This window comes from Notolepis coatsorum (genome assembly GCF_963971535.1).
Source record: "Notolepis coatsorum genome assembly, chromosome: 11".
Taxonomy (NCBI): domain Eukaryota; kingdom Metazoa; phylum Chordata; class Actinopteri; order Aulopiformes; family Paralepididae; genus Notolepis; species Notolepis coatsorum.
In genome coordinates this window covers 63,846,876-63,869,121 of record NC_140175.1, presented here as the reverse complement: position 1 = coordinate 63,869,121, position 22,246 = coordinate 63,846,876, and the positions used below count along the sequence as shown (strand labels likewise).

Sequence of the window (22,246 nt, the reverse complement as noted above, 5' to 3'; positions counted from 1 at the left end):
TCTTATTATACCAGCAACTATAACACTAGATCTACTGACCTTAAATGTCCCCAGGGTGCAGAGCTTGGTAAAACTGCTTTCTCCTGTTATGCACCTTGGATATGGAATGAGCTGCAAAATACCATTATTTACCTCAGAAGCACTCCCTCCTTTGAATAACTTTAAACGTCTTTTACAAACAGTCATGTTGTTGTTTTACATAACCTTGATTTGAGGTGAACGTTGTTATGGATATCACCAGTTTGGCCTGTATGAGTCTCTTCTTTTACTCTTTCCCCTGTGTAGCTTTTATGTGTTCTATTATGTGAAACTGTTGTTTTTATGTGAAACTGCTGTCTTGACCAGGACTTCCTGGAAGAAGCGTTAATGTATCTCAATGGGACCTTCCTGGTTAAATAAACATTAAAAAAAAAATCCAACAATTATCTTCTCAGATAGGGGTCCCTTGATCTTATGCAATGGGGGTCCATGGCCTATTACTAAATGTCCTTGACATGAAGACCTTTGAGAACCACTGGTGAAGTAACTACTTACTTACAGAGTCCTGTGGTCAGAGTTCTGGGTTCAGAGCAAACCAGGAGTATTTAATAATAATAATAATAATAATAATAATAATAATAATAATAGATCAAATTTATATAGCGCCTTTCATAGAACCCAAGGTCGCTTTACAATCAGGACAAAAAATAGGGCAAGGAAAATAGGGGGGGGGGGGGGGATGAGGGAAAGTGGGGGATAATGGACCTAATTTAATCTAAAACTAACTGATGGGGAAAGCCATGGTGAAGAGGTGTGTTTTTAGAGCGGATTTGAAGGTGTCCAGGGTTGGGGCGTTGCGGATTTCGGGGGGGGAGAGAGTTCCAGAGGGTAGGGGACGCCACGCTGAAGGCTCTGTCCCCAAAAGTCCGTAACCTGGTGCGAGGGATGGAGAGGAGACCTAGATCAGAGGATCGTAGGTTCCGGGATGGAGTGTACTGGTGGAGGAGATCAGACAGGTACCGGGGGGCGAGGGCATGGAGGGATTTGTAGGTGAGGAGCAGGAGTTTGAAGGTGATGCGGAACCTGACTGGAAGCCAGTGGAGATGGATGAGGGTGGGGGTGATGTGCTGCCAGGGCTTGGTGTGAGTGAGAACCCTGGCAGCTGAGTTCTGGACATACTGGAGCCTGTCCAGGGCTTTGCTGGGTACCCCGAACAGGACTCCATTACAGTAGTCCAACCGGGAGGTGACGAATGAGTGGATCAGGGTCTCAGCCACAGAGTCTGAGAGTGAGGGTCGGAGACGGGAGATGTTCCTGAGGTGGTAGAAGGCAGACTTGGTGACAGATTTGATGTGGGAGTGAAATGAAAGTGTGGAGTCAAGGGTGACGCCCAGGTTACGGACTTCGAGAGACGGGGAGATGGAACAGCCGTCAACGTGGAGGAGGAGATCTCCAACCTTCCCGAGCAGTGCCTTGGGGGCCACAACCATGAGCTCTGTCTTTTTGCTGTTGAGTTTAAGTAATTTGGTTGCCATCCAGGTTTTTATAGCGTGGAGGCAGTTGACTACGGACTGTGGGGGGAGCTGGGAGGATGGTGAGGTGCTGATATAGAGCTGAGTATCATCAGCATAACAGTGAAAGTTGAGTCTGTGGTGACGTATAATCTGACCGAGGGGGAGCATGTAAATGGTGAATAGTAGGGGACCCAGCACGGAGCCCTGGGGGACACCGTGGTTGACTGGGGCCGGGGGGGAGGATGAGCCGCTGACGCTGACAAACTGAGATCTATTTGTGAGATATGAATGAAACCATGACAGAGCTGTACCGGTGATGCCTAGGTTGTCAGAGAGGCATTTGAGGAGGACTGAGTGGGATATTGTGTCGAACGCCGCGGAGAGGTCGAGAAGGATGAGGAGGCTGATGTGTCCAGAGTCTGCAGCAAGGAGGAGGTCATTAGTGATCTTGATGAGGGCGGTCTCTGTGCTGTGATGTGCTCGGTAGGCTGACTGAAGGGGTTCGTAGAGCTCATGGTTGGACAGATGTTGATGAAGCTGGGCGGCGACTGCCCTTTCCAAGGTTTTAGACAGGCAGTGAATGGCAGAAACTGGGTCACAAAACCAACAAGGTTTTTAATCCACAAAACTTTCAGGCAAAGGGTTACCAATTTCCAACACAAAACCAGTCCTCCAGCATTTTTAAACAGCTGACAGGCTGTGTCACCTGTGAGGCTCCAGGGTGTAGTACTTAATACACACTGGCTTTTTTTCAAGAAATTAAATCCTGCCATCTGACATCTGACAAGCTGGAGCATGTGGTGGAAATGGGAACCATGGTGCCTGCATGCAGGGGTGTAAAAAGTACCCAGAAATAATACTTAAGAGACCATTGACCGGAGGTAGACGAGAGCCGTTCCCTTCTCCGCACGATATACCAGGTTGAGGGCCTTGAATAATAATAATAATCTATTTTATATAGCGCTTTTCCAGGTGCTCAAAGACGCTTTACATGGGTAGGAGAGACAAAACTATGGCAAAACAAAAAACAACAAAAATAATACATGACAAAATAAAATAAAACAGACAGAATTAGAGGTCAAAAGCAAGATTGAAAAGGTGGGTTTTGAGGGCTGATTTAAAAGATGTCAGGGTGTTTGCATCACGGATATGGCTGGGGAGGGCATTCCAGAGGGAGGGGGCAGCAGCAGCAAAGGCCCTGTCACCCCAGGTCCGGAGCTTGGTCGTGGGAGGTGTTAGGTTGGCATCTGCAGACCTAAGGCTAGGGCGTGTGACGGTGGAGGTCGGACAGGTAGGGAGGGGCAAGGTTGTTGAGGGCTTTAAATGTGATGAGAAGTATTTTAAATTGTATCCTGTATTTGATTGGAAGCCAGTGGAGGTCGTGGAGGACAGGGGTGATGTGATCAGAGCGACGGGTGGAGGTGAGCATGCGGGCAGCAGAGTTTTGGACATATTGGAGTTTATTGAGGATAGTGTTTGGTGAGCCGTAGAGGATGCTGTTACAGTAGTCCAGTCTTGATGAAATGAATGCATGAACCAGTGTTTCAGCAGCGGAGAGTGATAGGGAGGGGCGGAGACGAGCAATATTCTGGAGGTGGTAGAAGGTCGTTTTGGTTATGTGGTTCACATGGGGGAGGAAAGAAAGGGTGGAGTCCAGGATGATGGACTGATTCGTGCGGCAATGGGGAGCCAGTGCAGTGTAGGTTGGACTCTTGGTAAGTATACTAATAGCTTTGCATCGACTACTGCCAAGTATTTCATACAACCAAAAAAAAATGCAAACTATCCCTTTAGCAGACATTTATCTCTGTGTGTCAGTTTTGGAAGTTGTGTTATTTATTGACTTCTGATGGAACTAGGCTAGCCGCTCCCTACTGCTTCCAGTCCTTGTGCTAAGCTAGGCTAGCCTGGACAGACATTAAAGAGCGTTTGTTAAATATACACATGTAAATGTGTTCAAAATACACCATAGACTTGTGCACTTTTTTATACTGTCAAAGGACATTTCTCTGATTCTTTAGATCAGATATGTAAACCTCGTGGTGTTTGATTTCTTGAATGCCCTGTAATTTCTTGACACAATAAAAAGTTTTTTTTTTTTTTTTACATTTTATTAATTTAAAAATATAATTCAATTGTTGAATAACTCTTCAAAATGTAATATTGTCTATGTTAAAACCAATAGAATACATAGAGCTGTACAAGTGGTTGAGGAGGAGTAATGGATTACTTGAAATAGGATTGTAATGTGGATTACAAACCTAATGGATTACATCATAGATTACCAGGCAGTTTATTATTAACAGGTTACCTTTTGAAAATAACTTTCCCAACCCTGTGTGCCCCTACTGGAGAAGGGCAAACAGTAGGGAACGATGAGACTTTATTGTAGGGAATGATAAACCTATTCTTGAACTCAAATAACAAATGATAAATAATGGCTTTTTAAAACATAAAACAACAGACAAAATCATAATAACATCTGAAAATAAATATAATTCTGAGAAAAGGCATGCTATTCCAATGGACATGCTACTAGCCCATATAGCTAGTAATCTTCAAACAGAGCAAACAAGTTGTCCTCTCTCAGCAGAAGTATGACTGGGGGTAATAGAGGTTCTGACCAGTGAGGTGAGTCCCAAACTCCTTAACTCTTTCTCTGCCAGCTATTATCCTCATCCTGTAGTAAATGCTCCACGCTTTATATAGGCATTTTCACTGTGCGTCACATAGTGTTTGCAGGGCTATATCTATATTCTATACTATAGCTATGGAGACAATACTATTGCTCATTTGACAGTAACTATCCCTCGTTCAACATGTGAAAAATAATAAAAAATGTCATGTATACGTTCGCGTGTTATCCCGTCGTGAATATTGTATAGTTTCAGAGTGATCCTGGCTAATTCCTGAAAACGGCGCTATGGAACGATATGTGCATTTTGCTAAATGCGTTGCTCGCCTGGACATGCTACCGTTTCCAAATCAAAGGTATATAATAGGTATTATGTTTCATCATGAATGCATCAAAGGGGGGGTGGGGGTCGTTTTTTGATGCTCTGATCGTCATTAACGGCATTCGTTTTTAATACTACATAGTACGTTGATCGACTGGATCGATATGAAATAATTGTAGGATCAAGGTGGAATTGATGTCAGATAGTCCTTACCTTTGATCGGGGTTATTCCAAAAAGAATATTCCAATTGTCTGATCGCGATTTCCAGTATTTATGTCCATCGGTTCCGCGACATAATCTGGCACAACACATGCATCGAGGGGCCATGGACGCATTCCAATGTGATCGGGTGAACCGCTAGACTTGCCTGGACCAAAATTCTCCGCCCGGACGAGATTAGATGTGACACAGTCTGGAACAGGGTTTCAAAGGGTGGGCGATACTGCCACCTAGCAGGATCTGGCCGGTACTGCACTCTAGGGGTCTCAGTATGCCTTTTAACGGTAACATAGAGGTCCGTGACACTGAATAGAATATTAAAATAGAAAAAAAGGAAAACGGACCAAATAACGTATATATAAGTGATTGGCGTTCAACAGTTGGCGAGCAAACACGTATATACGTGGATGGCACATATTGAGTTCAATTCCATCCTTGATTCAAAATCAGAAGCTGTTGTTGTTGTTGTTGTTGTTGTATATTGCGCCAAATATCCTGGTCAACATCTCTCACACCTCAGCTCTGCACTTTGTCCTGGAAGAATTCATCATAGTTTGGGTTATCAGAGTCTTCCTCAGCCTCCTAGGGAGAGAGAAATCATGGCATAGTTGTGTGAGAAATTAATAACATTTAAGGCAAATACAAGAGGCTAAATAAAGTCACTCAAAATAAAATAAACTTTTTCAAAGTGGTGAATTTTAAATTCACTACTAGTCATTCTCACAAAATCAGGTTTACCTCTAAATGATGACGGAATTACCTGCTAAAGTGGCAGATTGATTGATTGATTGATTGATTGATTGATTGATTGATTGAAAACTGTATTAACAGATTGCAGAATGGGTACAATACAGTACGGCTCAATACAAACAATTGTTAAGGGGATGCAGACCAGGGCCCTATTCCCCGTACCTGGCTAACTGAGTTAGCTGGATAATTTTCAGCATAGCGTGACTTAAGCCAGACATTTCCGTTCCCCGACGTCGGATTTCCTAAGTCGCTATGGCAACAGATCGAAAAGTTTGAACCTGCTCCAGAGCAGGTTTAGTTGAGTTAGCTGGATATAAGCTGGCCACTCCCTCGGAACAAAATGGCAGCTCCCTTCCTCAGAGATTGATTGATTGATTGGAAATTTACAGATTGCAGAATGGGGTACAATACAGTATGGCTCAATACACACAATTGTTAAGGGGATGCAGACCCAGAGAAAGTCTTTCGTCTTGTTTACATCAGGGTCCCCCATTTTCAATTCATAATGACATTTATGACATACATGACATACAGATATACAGATATATCATGACATTTATGACATACAGATATACAGTACTGTGACATTTGTGACATACAAGATATGCAAATATACAGTACTGTTAAACAGAGATCCTAACAGAAAATATATATACGAGGGGGAGGAAACTGTACATTGGGAGGGGGTGAGTGGGTGGGAGGGGGTGTTTGGACATTTATGGGGGCCAGTTTCGAATTGCAGCCTCCCGTATGTGCTCTTTGATCCCATTATACCATTCTGAATAATATTTACGCGAGATGATTTCCAGAATGTATTGATTTCATAGAATGTGTGAAATAGGCCTATAATTAAAAACAATTAAAATACATTAAACTGGTAAAATAAATGCTTTTGAAATGTAAAAGAATAGACCTAAAATTCTGATAATAAATCATATTCAGCCTATGGATTTCCTATACTGCACGACACCTGTTTGAGCTGCGGGATGAGGCGCGCTTGTTTCTGATGGAGAATGCGTCCCAGATCGCTGCCCATCTCCGATGCCGACTAGATATCAATTGAGGGGGAATACGCACAGCTATACATACCTATTCAAAAAAAACATTATCTGCACTGACTTATATAAAAAAATAAGTACAGATCACGTCTGAATGAATGTGGAGGATGATCTCCGAGGCGCTGTCTCCAAAATTAAACCCAGACTATGCCCATCGATCTCATTAGGTGAGTTGAACATTATAGTCTTCTAAATGAAACACGCTATATGTATACATTTTATGGTTGATTGATTATTGTGTTATTTATTTGTGTAGTTATTGTGCGTGTTAAAAGCCTCCAATGCATATGTGTGCGTGTGAACGTTTGCATGTTTCAACCACCTCTATATAATAGTGGGGGTCGCGGCTCTCTGACACCGTTATTTCGGGGGTCGCGGCCTGAAAACTTTAGGAACGATGTATTTATTATATTACATGATACCTAAGCGCATACAGTACAGATATCCTCATAAGTATCTATTAATTCGTATCAATTAGATATACTCTTTATCTTTGGGCTTGTTTTTGTATACTTATTCTGAAAGAGTTGAAATAATTATTTTCGCTAGCAAGATCTCATTCGATTATTCATTCCATTAAGCCTATTGCCAGCAGTTACATTTAAATAAATATAATCTGATTGATTGGGGTAATGAGGGACTTAAAATGTGCCTATAGATTATGCATTTAACTTGTCGGCGAGGCTATTGAGCCGTACTGTATTGTACCCATTCTGCAATCTTGTTAATAAAGTTTTAAATCAATCAATCAATCAATGCCGTTAGAAAATCAGGATTTCTGCGATCGACACCTGCTGTCTTTTCAACTGAAGCGGCCGCGCGCACTTATCCTGGGTATCAAGTCTGGTTCGAATGAACGAGACTGAATCAGCGTTCGAGGAACAGGGAAAGCCCGGATTCAAACATCGGGTTAGTTGAATCTGGATAATGGGACTTTTGATCGACTTAGTTGAACCAGGTACGGGGAATAGGGCCCAGAAAAATACTTTTGTCTTGTTTACATCAGGGTCCCCCATTTTCAATTAATCAAGACATTTATGACATACATGACATACAGTACTGTTTCATCCTGACATGTATGACATACAAGATATATACAAATATACAGTACTTGTTTAAGATAAATAGATCATAAAAAATATATATACATTCGAGGGGGAAGAAACTGTACATTGGAGGGGGTTGGGTGGGGGGGTTGGACATTTACCGGGGCCAGTTTCGAATTGCAGCCACCCGTAGGTGCTCTTTGAGAGCGGTGTTGAAGGAGGGTAAGGATTCGATTCACATTATTTTACGGCTGTGGGTAGGGCGTTCCACATTGTTGTGGCATAGTTGCGAAACGTGTTTAGTCCCTTGTTTGAGCCGAATCTGGGTTGAACATGATTTGTGGAAATCCCTCTGGTGTTGTGGTCGTGGAATTCACTGACCTTTGGGAAGTATTTCGACATGGGTATCTTGGTGGTGTAGTGTATCTTGTATACCAGGTTGATGTACTCTGTCGTCTACTCTAAGCCATCTTAGGTTGTCAAAATGAGCAGGGGTGAGGTGGGTTTTAGGAGTAAGGTCAAGCAGTAGTCTGACCAGTTTGTTTTGTGATGTTTGTAGTCTTGTTTTTTGGGCCTTTGAGGTGCTTTGGTACCATGAGGTGCAAGCATAGTCGTAGTACCCTTGAATGAGTGCTCCTGTTAGAGTCTTCAAGGTATTCTTGTTTACCAGAGAGGAGATCCGGTACAAGAATCTTGTTCGTTGGTTGACTTTTTTGATTACATTGGATGCCATTTTGTCACTGGAAAGAGTTGCCTCTAGGATGGAACCCAGGTATGTAATTTCATCTTTCCTTGTGACAATATTGTCACCCACTGTAACTGAGAAGCTGTGGCCTTGCTGAGTTTGTTATTTGATCCAAAGAGAATGGACTCTGTTTTACCCATGTGTAATGATAGTTTGTTATCAGCGCGCCAGGTGCAGATTCTGCCGAGTTCAAAGCTGAGGGCTTTTTCAACCTGCAACTTGTCCCTGTCAGAGACCAGCAGGGCTGAGTCGTCCGCGAACAAGGCCCTACATTCTAAGGCCCTTATTGGTAAACAACCTCCTTATACTACATCATTATTGGAATGGAATTTTGGTACGTATGGAACCTGTGACTGGCTGGTCCTTAAAGAAACACTCCAACATTTTGGGAAACTAGCCTATCCGCCCGTGACTTAACTGGCTGGTGTTCCCTTTAAACCTTTTGGGTTTTAGACATTTGGGTTTGTTATTTTTCTTAAATCAGGCACTGGTCACATTATGGAGAGAAAAATCATCTAAATGTCTTGTTTAGCTGAAACCAGGCCCATATTTAAACCAGGACCCAGTGCCTAAATATAATGGTGCTTTTCCACTGCATGTACCTACTGCTACTCGACTCGACTCTACTCTACTGGCCTTTTCGGTTTTCCATTGCCGAAATTTGCATTTGATGGTACCTGGTACTTTTTCTAGTACCTGCTCTGTCAAGGTTCCAAGCGGGTAGTGCAGGGACTAAAAAGTTAACTGAAAGGGGAGCTCCCGTAGCTCACAGCATATCTCGGCGCTATTTCTGCGTCGGGGAAAACCGTGCTCGTCACGGATCTGGGGTACACAAGTTCGATTCCCGGACCCGCCGTATTTTCTCAGAGTGTCTTCCCCTGCTCTACATCCCATTTCGGCCTGTTTCTGTCGCTAAAAAAGAAAGTTTAAAAAAAAAAAGTTAACTGAAACACTGATTGGTCAGAAGGGAGAATCATCACTACGTCATCATTGCGCTACACAGGGGCGTCCTGCACAAAAACTCAACCCCGCAATCTTTAAATAGCCTCACGACTACTAAACATTAGCATTATTGTTTGCAGCGAGAAGTGCAATAAACAAAAAAAGATACATTCAGTGTATTCTGCCTCATTTATTGATGAAACAAAACCAACAGCAACACAATTGAATTTACCACCAAGAACAAAGAGTTTAGTCTCACAAAAAGATCGTTAATTTTGTTAGCTTATGTGCTAATGTGACTGGGATATCCCATTATAACCGTTTGCATTGCGGCTAGTGTACATTAGCTAATAAGGCGGCACTGGTTTCATAGCTGCATAGCTAGCTTCGAAATCCTCTATTGTCTGTGTGTGCTGAAGATGACGTCACAGCGCCCTTGCTATGACGACCGGGTACTACCTGCAGTGGAAAATGAACGAAGTACCAGGTACCAAAAGCGAGTTGAGTAGGTACCATGCAGTGGAAAAGTGGCATAAATGTCTGTATGGCTGAAACCAGGGCTCATATTTAAACCAGGGCCCAGAGCCTAAATCTAAATGCCTGTTAAGCTGAAACCAGGGCTCATATTTAAACCAGGGCCCACAGCCTAAATCTAAATGTCTGTTTAGCTGAAACCAGGGCCCATACTTATCACACTAAGAGTAGGACTACTGATCTAGAACCAGTGATCTGGTCACATGACCATATACACCTCTCTATGACTAATGAGACAATCTGGTCTCAGATCAACACTCCCAACTCTAAGGGCGTTTTCACATCTAACTTTGTTTGAAATGGTCAGAATCAAAAGTGAAATTATTACTTTTGTTGCAGTTTTTATTGGTTTGGTTATGTTTCACGTTGCCAATTGACAAACTAACCAAACTTTCTAAACAAAGCCTTTTATAGGACATGATTTTGAATCCTAACAAACATCTTGTGATCTCTACTCAGGCTTGTTGCACAAATGTACTAAATACTATATGTTTTCCAATTCACTGCGAGTAATGAATTATGCACCACTGTCTCTAGACTACCGTAATGTCATTTAAATTATGCATGCAAGGTATCTCTTTAGTATCACAACATTATTTGGCTATTTTGAACTTACCAGCAGTGAAAATAATAACCTTATGATCAATGTTAATCGGTCTGAGCAAACACTCAAACCTCCTGAGCAGACATCAGCAACTACTGAGCAACATACGTCACCTGCCGATTAACCGGTTAGTTGATAAGCGGCGGTTTGTAAAAAATCTGAGAATCTTAATTTCCCTCAATGTCTAACATAAAAATATATACATTTTGCTGATACACAGAGAAATAATACAAAAAGGCATATTATATTCCTTAATAAAATGTTTATTTGACCATTGATTGACGATACAGAGCAAAGTCCTTACTTTGGCGGCGGCGGTGTGAGTCGTGTCACTAACTTTTGTCTTTTTAGGAGGCTGACTCGTCATTATTTTATTAAGTGAATTATCATGCGACTTCAAGGGTGACAATATTGTGATTTTTTTTAAAGAGGACACTCTGCCTTCAGCCTCAAGATACTTAATGATACTCAAAGTTTACTCAAAGATGCCTTATCATTATAATATATTTAAAGTATGCCTCCTCTGTATGGATATACAATTAGTTTATATTATTTTATATAACAAAATAATATGTCTCTATAACCAAAGTTACTCAACATGCTGTATTATGCCTAAAGTAATCTATCTGACAAATCTCAAGAAAATAACTAAATCAACCTATGACAAAATAATATATATTTTCAAGTCTTACTGGACAAAATAAATAACAAGAAAAATATGAAGTAATGTTCTAAATAATACCTCTTCTGTATTAGAAAATCCAGCTTTAAAAAATATATATTTGTATCTTTTCAATGTAATGTAAATTATAAAACAGTAACCTCACAAAAATACTAATTTAAAAGTGCACTATGCAGTTTCAGATTTGTTGCAATTAGTGTACTAAACTAATTTATTACACACATAATCCTTAGAATGATTGTATCATAAGCATCTTATCAAACTAAAACATCATTTTGAGGCATCAAAATAGTTTTCAATTAATTTCTTTCTCTCTCTGTATAGCTGCATTCTTCAATCAATTCGGTCAACTTTGCCATCAAACTCTCGCCTTGCACTGCTTTGTTTGTAATGTTTTTCTGTGTCCATGTGAGCTTTGAGATCGCCAGCACCTTTATTAGACACAGAAACATATGGTCAAGCTTTGCACGCGTTGCACTCCGCTTCCAATTAGTCTCGACCGGGAAAATAAATTGGGAATTTTCTCTGCAGTTAATCTGTAATGTACATTTTCGCGTTTGCATTGTGAGGAGCCAGCAATGCTGGTCGGATCTGTCCACTTCCTCATCTGTTGTGTGTGTCTGTGTGAGCGCGCAGTAGCGCCACCCACAAAGCACTGAAAGCGGGGCTTCTCTTGGTAATGTCACACGCAACAGGTTACCGTAGTATTCGGTGCAACGTGCCAGTCAATTTAACTACATGCATATTTTACACAAGCGTTTCTGTGCGCGACAGATTTCAGATGTGCGTGGGAATGTTTTGCCATGTGCGCGCGCGCGCACGGGCGCACCGTAGGGGGAACATTGCTTATGATGATGAAAAATCACACATTGGAAATATATCAGTTTAATTAAATGCACGATTTTTTTGAGTTGGATTTTGGTGTTCACACCGATCACGGGGGTAAACGCTCCAGGGTTCAATTCAACCTGGACTAAACAGGAAGTTGTGAAATGCACCTAACATGCTTGATAAATACAGGTCCCTCCAGTACATCACCTTAGGCTCTTTAAACTCCAGGTCCTCTCCGTACTGGATGGAGAAGTCAATGTGTTGCAGTACTATGTTCATGCCCTCCTCATCTGTCCGGTCGAAAGGCAGGAACCTCACCATGCTGTAGTCATCAATCTGGGGACACGCAACACATGACTCACCATGACTTTTAACAGACGACGTCCCAAACTCAAACCCAACACTTCTGCCCATTAAAGCCACTTCCTAATTGTTGTTCTCAGTGTTGGATGCTGAACTCATGAGTGTCTCGAACACCAGCTAGCTAAGTGGGTGAGTTTTACACTGGGTACCAAGTAACAATCAGATGGCTCTTCACCCGCTGTGGCTGAGCCCTGCTGAACACCGGAACGTATCCACTCAGGATCAGAGGTGGGACCAAGTCATTGTCTTGCAAGTCTAAAGTCCTGAGTCAAGTCCCGAGACAAGCCTGGCAAGTCTCAAGCAAGTTACAAGTCTGAGACTCTGAATTCCAAGTCCTAATGTGTTTTTTACAAATGTAATTCCATTTAAAAATGTTAAAGCCAGTAATAATTAGTAGTTTATTAAATTTAGATAGATGATTCTGCACTGACTGATTGACGGCTGATGGATTAGTCCAAAGTGGAATTGTAATAAGGGAAGTCAAGTTGAATTGCTTTACACTTTTTATGGCATCATTGATTTATTTAACATTTTGGGCTCGGGTCACATGGCTCAAGTTCGAGTGAAATCACAAGTCATTGGTGTTAAAGTCAAAGTTGAGTTGCAAGTAGGGATGTCCGATATTATCGGCCGACCGATATTATCGGCCGATATCGGCAGTAAAATGTGATATCGGAAAATATCGGTATCGGTTTAAAAACAAAAGAAAACAATAACAATATTTGTTATATATATATCCAGTGAAATTATTAGTTACCTGAAATTATTCTGTTTTTTGGACGGGGAAACCCTGCATATATCGGTATCGGTTGATATCGGTTGATATCGGTATCGGAAATTAAGAGTTGGACAATATCGGAATATCGGTATCGGTAAAAAAGCCAATATCGAGCATCCCTAGTTGCAAGTCTTTTATGACTTTGTTGAGTCGAGTCTGAATTCATCAAATTTGTAACTGGAGTCTGACTCAAGTCCAAGACGGTCATGTGACTCAAATCCAAACCTCGTCAAACATGACAGAATGTTGTTTAGCGAATCACGTGGTGTGCCTACTCAAATCTGACATGGCCTCTTTGTATATGCAGACTGATGAAGATCCACTGTGGTTTGAAACTTTGTAATGAATGTCTAAATGAAGAAGAATGTGTGGGATTCACTACTACTGCAAGGTCGGTGATATTTCTTTGTGTGGAGTCGTCATGTTGTGTGCTGGATAATCTCATCCACTGTCACACCATACCAGGCCACAGATGGCTTTGGTGAGCTTCTTGAACTTCTTGCTTCTGATGGAATCAGAGTTATCCTCCATCATAGAGTACATGTCAGGGTCCAGGTACCTACAGAGACAAGGTGGTAGAATACAGGAATGCACATGGCTGCTGTTATGATCTACAAATTGTAACCAGTTCCGGACTTTATAATAGGCACACACATACACTAGGGCTGTCAGAATACAGGCTGAAATTAGGCAAATTTGAATATTAATCATAAAACTTGCATATTATTACCACATCAAAGCAGGTGTAAAATGCTTAAGATTAACAAGTTCATTGTATATTTGCTATTATGGCTATAGCTATTATTATTGGCAATGGCTTGTATTGCAGGCAAATTTTTCCAGGGATGCATTTTCAGTTCACCTCAAATGTTTTGTTGCTGTTTTTTTTTACATTTGACTAGTAGTTAGCAGTTACCAGTTATTTTCAAATGAAAATAAAATTAATATTTTTTAAATGTGTTCTGACAGCCCCAACACACACATGCATGAACACACACAAAGAGATAATAAACTTGTGCAGCAATGGGAAAGAGATTCCATAGCCAGTTTTTATTAATACCACAACTAAGGATAGATTACACTACACTGCACTAGATTACACTAGACTAGACTAAATTAGAGCAGTATGTTACCTAGAGGAATGGAAGAGGCAAAACCTACTTTTCTATTTCCTTCTTGGCCTTGGGGCTGAGCAGGTCCATCTTGGTCATAATGTTGACCTGAGGGATCTCTAAGGACACCATGGCACTCAGAGCAGCCATGATACCTGAGATAAACTGAGATTGGAAGACGTAGAGGAGCGGATGAAAGGAAGTTAGATTAGAAGCCGTTTCAATTACTAGAATAATCCATCAGTCTTCTGAGTTACTGGGAATCAGCTATAGTCATCAAATGTATTATTAATAATAATAATAATAATAATAATAATAATAATAATAATAATAATAATAATAATAATAATAATAATAATAATAATAATAATAATAATAATAATAATAATAATAATAATAATAATAAATAATAATAATAAATAATAATAATAATAATAATAATAATAATAATAATAATAATAATAATAATAATAATAATAATAATAATAATAATAATAATAATAATAATAATAGTTTACATTAACACTTTGGCTGCCATGGGTTAAATTCATTATCAACCGTAGGTTGCCGGCTCTATTTGTCTATAGAGAAAGTCCCCTTCTTTGCAGGGCTATAACTTTTTAAATTCTATTGCTACATTGCCATTATTAGGGCCCATTCAAAGTCCTATATGTATTGTTCATTGTGTAGCAACGTTAAACTTTTTCATTCACATATGCATAGTAAAGTATGGTCTAATGTATAAGTATGTTTTCATCTCTTTCTGCAGCTTTCTCCAGAACGTGATCTATAGCCCCAAATACATTATATTGATGGCAATCAGCGCGATATAAAAAATTCCAACTAGACGTACTTCTAGAAGTTACTACACGTCATCTGATGTTGACCGGATGGGCTAGGGGGCGTTTATAATTCCGTGGGCAGCGTTATACCAATCATCTAATGTGGGTCAAATGTTGATAATAGCAGTTAGTATCGAAGACGGAAATTTTACACGCTAAAACTCACCCCAGTCTCCGCGCGCCGTTGGGCGATCATCGTAGAGTAGAAATTTTACCATTATGGGATGTCGATTTACCCGGTCCATCTCCAGCTTGTATAATGGTATATACGTCCAAATCATGTTGTTTATCGAGTTATTGGCAATCGATCGCTATGTAGTGTGTCGAGATCGAGCCTCGGGACCTATAGCGAGTGCCCGGAAGTAATACGGCCGACCAGCACAACCTCTACGGCACTTCCTGTTAAGCGATTGCGCCGATCGGCCACCAGATGGCGCTCCTGAACCGCCAGAGAGCTCAGTGGGTCCTCCTGGTGGATCTCAGGCCAGCGGAGGGGAAATATGAATCCGATCCCAGATTTTTGAAATATTGATATTAAAGACGCTGTAAAGCGTCTTCGGCAACTTGAGCATGGCCGGGAATGACGTGTTTAGGCGTTTTCCGGCAGCCAAAGTGTTAACACACAACTGAAATGAATTTATAACATAGTAGTAATACTACTACTACTACTACTACTAGTAGTAGTGGTAGTAGCAGAAGTACAAGTATTGGTAGTAGTAGTATCATCAGAAATAGTAGTAGTTAAGTAGCAGAAGTAGTAGTGGTGTGATGGTAGTAGTAAAAGTGGTGGTAGTAGTAGTAGCAGTGGTGGTAGTAGTAGTAATAGTAGCAGAAGTAGTAGTAGTGGTGGTAGTAGTAAACGTGGTGGTAGTAGTAGTAGTAGTAGTAGTAGTAGTAGTAGTAGTAGTAGGGCTCGGTTTTAGGACCCCTTCTCTTCTCCCTCTACACTAAATCACTGGGTAACATTATCACGTCTCATGGCTTCTCCTACCACTGTTATGCCGACGATACTCAACTCTTCCTCTCCTTCCCTCCCTCAGATATCCACGTCTCTGAGCGGATCTCGGCCTGTCTGTCCGACATCTCCGCCTGGATGACGACCAACCACCTCAAACTGAACCTAAGCAAAACAGAATTGCTCCACCTGCCGGCCAAATCCTCCCCCCTGACCGACCTTTCCATCACAGTCGAGAATGCAGCTGTGACCGCGTCCCCGACCGCCAAGAACCTTGGTGTTGTCCTCGACGACCAGTTGAACTTCTCTGCTCACATCGCAGCGACAACCAGAACCTGCCGATTCCTCCTGAGCAACGTCAGAAGGATCCGCCCCTTCCTGACAAAAGAAGCCACCCAACTCCTCGTCCAATCAACAGTCATCTCCCGCCTCGACTACTGCAACGCACTGCTCGCTGGCCTCCCGGCCACTGCCACTAAGCCTCTTCAACTCATTCAGAACGCAGCGGCCCGCCTGATCTCAAACCTACCGAAGTCGGCCCATGTCACCCCACTTCTTAGGGACCTGCACTGGCTCCCCATTGCTGCACGAATCCGCTTCAAGGCCCTCGACCTAGCATACCGTGCGGCAAAGGGAACTGCTCCCGCCTACCTCCGGTCAATGGTCTCTAACTACACACCCTCAAGACCCCTACGCTCTGCATCTTCTGGCCGCCTCAGACCTACTCCTATCCAAGCTCCGGGAGGGTCATCAAAGAGAAGTCGCCTATTCTCAGTCCTTGCCCCACAATGGTGGAATGAACTACCCACCCCAGTTAGGACAGCCGAAACACGTCCAATCTTTCGCCGTCGACTAAAGACGCACTTCTTCAACCATTATCTGAATTAAAAAAAAAAAAAAAAAAAAAACCTAACCCTAACTAACCATACTGTCATGCACTTGTCCTAATAAACTAACCTACACTGTAGCACTCAACACTTTGATGAACATTGTTACTCAGCTGATAGAGTTGTGCCCTTCCTGATGGCTTGTCGTACAGAACTTGTAAGTCGCTTTGGATAAAAGCGTCAGCTAAATGACTAAATGAAAATGTAAATGTAAATGTAGTAGTAGTAGTAGTAGTAGTAGTAGTAGTAGTAGTAGTAGTAGTAGTAGTAGTAGTAAAAGTGGTGGTAGTAGTAAAAGTGGTAGTAGTAGTAGTAGCAGAAGTAGTAGTAGTAGTAGCAGTAGTAGTAGCAGAAGTAGTAGCAGTAGTAGTAGTAGTGCATGACATTTACATTCCATTCAAATAAATAAATAATAGTAAATAGGGTGTTTGGCCATATTGAGTAACTGTATGACATAAATGAAGCCAGACATTGGAGATCTGTTGTGTTACCTTGAAGGTCTCCACCATGAACTGAGAGTCGACCAGGAAGACACCACACACCCTGAACTCCCATTGCTGTAGCTTCTCAACCAGCTGCCTCATCACTGGTAGGTGGGTGTACAGCTCTATCTGACCTGAGAAGAGACGTCCACTATAAGACTGTGGTCAAGAGTGTTGGTTGGATGTATTTTGTTGATACAGTTAAGTTTGATTGACTATGTTGTTGCCGTTTGTTTTCCTGTTTCCACACATAAACCAGATAGACCCTCAGATAGAACGGTCCACCCACAAAAATATCAAAAAGGTGCTCCCACTAGCCAGCCGTTTCCCTCTTTGACTGAGCTGGTTGGTTACTTCTAAAGTAAAAATACATAGGAAAGACTAGAATCTATAGTGAATGGAAGCGGATAAAGACCACTAGCCTAGCTGGTCCGTATCCGTTTCCATTCATTTGTGCTAAGCTAGGCTATCTTGCAGCTGGATAGCTTTCTACTGGACAGAGAGGAAATTGGTATCCATCTTCTTGTCTGATTCTCAAGTTCAAGTTTCAAGTTCAAGTTTCTTTAATAGTTGTCATACAGAAGTACAGAATACTTTTATACAAAATGCTTCTTACTGTTACGCTCCAGAGACTGTGCAAGACAAGATCAGTATGAAATAAAATAACATAGTATAGCATGTAAATTAGAAGTAAAAAAAATGAGGTCACAGTGTTCAGTATAGACATATGTACAATGTTCGATGCAGAATAGACGTAACTGAGTTACCATATAATATACAATACTATGCAGTGTACTAATATACAATACTATGTAGTGCAAGGCAGAAATGGGATGAGGTACAATTTACAGTAGGTGTACGAGTTGTAGTGCAAATCCTTTATCAATAAATATAAAGTGTGTTTGTGTGATCTAAAGTGTGGAGAGTGGGTACCGTCTGGAGAAGACGGTAAGCACATTTCCCATAATGTTGTCGTATTCCTTTAAACAGGAGCTAGTTGGTGCACGGATCTCTCTTTTCAACTCGAACCATGGGTCTATGTTACTGCTAGGATCTCACCAGGGCAGTCAAACAGAATGTAGTCATCCTCTACGTGACCCAGGCTCTCCTCCAGCCAATCAAGGTTGTTGGCAAAGTACTCCATACAGAACACAAGGCCTCCGTTTGGACCGAACCGCAGAGATGGATCCTCCATGACATCATCTACCATAATCAGGTCACGGATGTCTGAGGAGGAGGAGGAGGAGGAGGAGGAGGAGGAGGAGGAGGAGGAAACAAGTGTTTAATGCACATGGTACTATGGATGACAGCTCATATCATATCATGTTTATGGTCAAGGAAACTGTAAAAGATGGAAGATTCAACACGTCACTGTGTAGCATGTGAAGGCACATTGGTGCCAAGTGTGAAAACGTTCAGTTCAGACAACATTGAGTTGAAGGGGATCAGCCATTTCCTCGTTTATGTCATTTAAACTAGTTATTACCTCGATGTTTGTTGCATTGTTAATGAACTAACATTTGATATGTGTATATTTCCTCACATTTTAATACAAGCTTAGAATAGAACTAGCTGGTATTCTGGCGTGATGACCCTTCCTTCTTTTATAGTTTCCTTGGTCATGGTCTTATTCACATTCAGGGTCTGAAATGTGATGGTAAATCTGTGTACTGAAAACAATGTGTACTACACAAGCAACATAAAAACATTAACTGTCACAATAATAACAGGAGCAGGTTCAAATGTCAAAATAGATCTGTTCTCCTAACCTGCCATGACTGGGTAGTCGAAGTGCTCAGCTGCTGGGTCCAGATTGACCACCCGAACATAGCGGTTGATGGCCTCGCCATGCTGGACTATCGTGGAACAGTAAGTACTCTGAAATAAGAGGACAACATGAAAATAGAGTGGTTGCTAAGCAATCTATTTGAAGAACCTAACTATAACATTATTACATGTAAATGTCCTAACCCAATAATACACAAGACCCTCTTCTTGGGACCAAGTAAGGTTTCGTCTTTTTCGTCTTACCTACCCAACCCCCCCCCCCCCCCCCCCCCTCTACCCCACCTACCCAACCTCCTCCAATGTAGTTTCTTCGTCAAATGTATATACTCTCTTTTTTAGACTATTTTTGTATCACAAACAGTACTGTATTTGTAAATCTGGTATGGTATAGATGTAGCAGTACTGTCTATCTGGATTGTCATGTATGTCATATGTTATGATTGATGAATTGAAAATGGGGGACCCTGATGTAAACAAGACGAAAGTCTTTCTCTGGTCTGCATCCCCTTAACAATTGTGTGTATTGAGCCGTACTGTATTGTACCCATTCTGCAATCTGTTAATACATATCAGCTTAAGAACTAGGGGCACTTCAGCATTCGAAAACAATACTGATTTATTTTGCACATGATCTCACACGTCCACAAATCAAACATAATGGTACAAACGTTAGTTAGCAAAGTACAATTAAGATAGTATACTAGCTGCTTGCATTCAATAGCCACCAACAGCTAGAGAACAAGCTAGCTGCATGGGACTTCAGCACCACTACAACGTGGAGAGCGGCTAGCTAGCTGTTAGCCTAGCCCACATTGGGCTAATAAACATACCTTGCCACTTCCCGCCGGACCCATCACTAACTGGGCGTATCGAGGCATGTTGGCAGTCCTGTCCCACTCTGAGGTCGCCTGAATCTTCTCAAGTCCTTATTCTTGTATCTATGAAAGCCCCCAAATCAACATGCCTTGTCTTTATAAATAAACCCAGAGCCAAACAACGGCTGAAAACACGCGTTTGTTTTGTTTTCGCGACCGTGACGATGTACGGATAGTCGAGTGGTCAAAAAAGAAAAAGAAAAAGCAATTTTGATTGATTGATTGAAAACTTTATTAACAGATTACAGAATGGGTACAATACAGTACAGCTCAATACACACAATTGTTAAGGGGATGCAGACCAGAGAAAGACTTTCGTCTTGTTTACATCAGGGTCCCCCATTTTCAATTCATCAGTACATATATGACATACATGACATACAGATAGACAGTACTGATACATCTATACATACCAGATTTGCAAATACAGTACTGTTTGTGATACAAAAAGAGTCCAGAAAAGGGAGTATATACATTTGACGTAAAAACTGTACATTGGACTGAAGAGGTTGGGTGGGGTTGGGTGGGGGGGGGTTGGGTAGGAGGGGTTGGGGGGGGAAACACTGTACAACTGTACACGCAAAACTGTACATTGAAATATTGACGACCATACTAGGTAATTTACTGTACATTGGAGGGGGTTGGGGGGGAACACTGTACAAACAAGCAAAACTGTACATTGGAATATTGACAAAACCATACTAGGTAATTTACTGTACATTGAGAGTGGTTTTGAAAGTGGGTAGTGATTCACATTCCTTTACAGCTTTAGGTAGGGCGTTCCACATTGATGTGGCATAATTGCTAAACGTGTTTATAATTGCAATACGGTTTATAATTCTCAGTAGATGTTGACTTTTATATAAAATAATAATATGCTATTTGATTTATGTTCGTAGAACTGAATACTTATATATACATATATATATATATATGAAAGTTTCAATAATGAGCAGCATCTATGCATGCTGAGCATTCAATGAGCATTCAATGCACTATGAATTGAAAATGGGGGACCCTGATGTAAACAAGACGAAAGTCTTTCTCTGGTCTGCATCCCCTTAACAATTGTGCGTATTGAGCCGTACTGTATTGTACCCATTCTGCAATCTATTAAATAAAGTTTTCATTCATTCATCTATTGAGGTGTGGGAGGAGTTCAGCGGTTGGTCTCTCTTGTTTCCTCTACTCTAGTCTGGACTGGGTTAGATTTCTCAGCTGAGAGAAGACCTGGATGACAGTTCAGACACAAGCATCCCTACAGTCTGCAACCTTGCTGGCTGCTACAGTTACAGACGAGGATCTGAGTTGAATGGACCATCTTCTTCCAGTCATGAAAAAGCAAGTGACATTTGCAGAAAATTACAACGTCCACACAGTTCATCAGAATGGCATCACACCAAGGTAAGATATCACTAGTATAACAGCCAAGTCACTCCTAGCATTATGTCTAAACGTTTTTAAAACATCACAATGTTGTCAGCAGTTCAACATTGCATTAGTTAAAGGTGCATTATGTAGTTTTGTGAGAGTCAGAGAAGTGAATAATCTGTAAAGTATATTTTCATAACTGAATAAACAAACTGTCCTCAGAGGAACACTGGATCCCTGGAACACTGTTCATGTAGCTAGAAAGCTACATGAAAAGTTACTATTTCACTGATGTCTTTTACAAAGGCAGGGCCTGCAATTTTGTTAACAAACATATTCTATTTTACATTTGGTTCACAGTGCCTACAACTTATTTTGTTTTCATTTATGAAAAGAATTATAGTAAATGTCTTTTGCAGGCTCTGCAAACAAATCTCCCTGCTCCGAAACTGCACAGTGCACCTTTAATCCGTTTATTTATGTCTGATGAGGAAAGAGTATGTGAATAGAATAGAATATGTGCTATCAAAATGTAATTTACACAATGTACAGTAGTTTATACTAATGTCTATATCTCTGTATCTACCTATATACACAGGGGAACCATTTCACTGCAATGTGCATGGGCCTTTGTGTGACAAATGCACTTGAAACTTGAGTTACAACATACATTGAGTGCTAAGAATCTGACAAAGCTTGCTTTATGTTGCAGGTGGGCAGGAATACATTATTCAAAGAGGGGTGAGTTCAAACCAGGTTTTTCCCCTCAAAAACAACACCCACAACAAGAGGAACATGTGAACATCTTGTTTGGTTTGCAACCTGAGTCGTACGTCATTCAAACTGGGACGAGTGATGTTCTTTGTTATCTGTGGAAACCAGAAGAAACTCTACACCTTTGGTCCTGGGTCACACTTGGGCTGTAACAGGA

At 41.2% G+C, this 22,246-nt stretch overlaps 1 protein-coding gene across 1 annotated transcript; it reads right to left on the bottom strand.

The window, feature by feature from the left end:
* Positions 1-3,602: 3,602 nt before the first annotated feature.
* gpn3 (GPN-loop GTPase 3) lies at positions 3,603-20,092 on the bottom strand. Its single transcript, XM_084324039.1, has 8 exons — positions 19,900-20,092; positions 19,051-19,159; positions 18,341-18,508; positions 17,291-17,415; positions 14,165-14,280; positions 13,466-13,562; positions 12,070-12,198; positions 3,603-5,252 (listed from the first exon to the last, which is right to left on the bottom strand). Exons 1-8 carry the CDS (start codon positions 19,945-19,947, stop codon positions 5,187-5,189), a joined length of 858 nt encoding a protein of 285 aa, XP_084180165.1. The 5' UTR covers positions 19,948-20,092; the 3' UTR covers positions 3,603-5,186.
* Positions 20,093-22,246: the final 2,154 nt, after the last annotated feature.

Bases quoted from the DNA above. Each gene is read 5' to 3' on its own strand.
- gpn3 (XM_084324039.1), bottom strand. From the start codon at position 19,947: ATGCCTCGATACGCCCAGTTAGTGATGGGTCCGGCGGGAAGTGGCAAG. The intron at 12,199-13,465 runs GTATGGTGTGAC...GCGTGTCCCCAG, and splicing joins CCAAAGCCATCTGTGGCCTG to ATTGATGACTACAGCATGGT. The intron at 5,253-12,069 runs GTGATGTACTGG...CTCTCTCCCTAG, and splicing joins TGGAGTTTAAAGAGCCTAAG to GAGGCTGAGGAAGACTCTGA.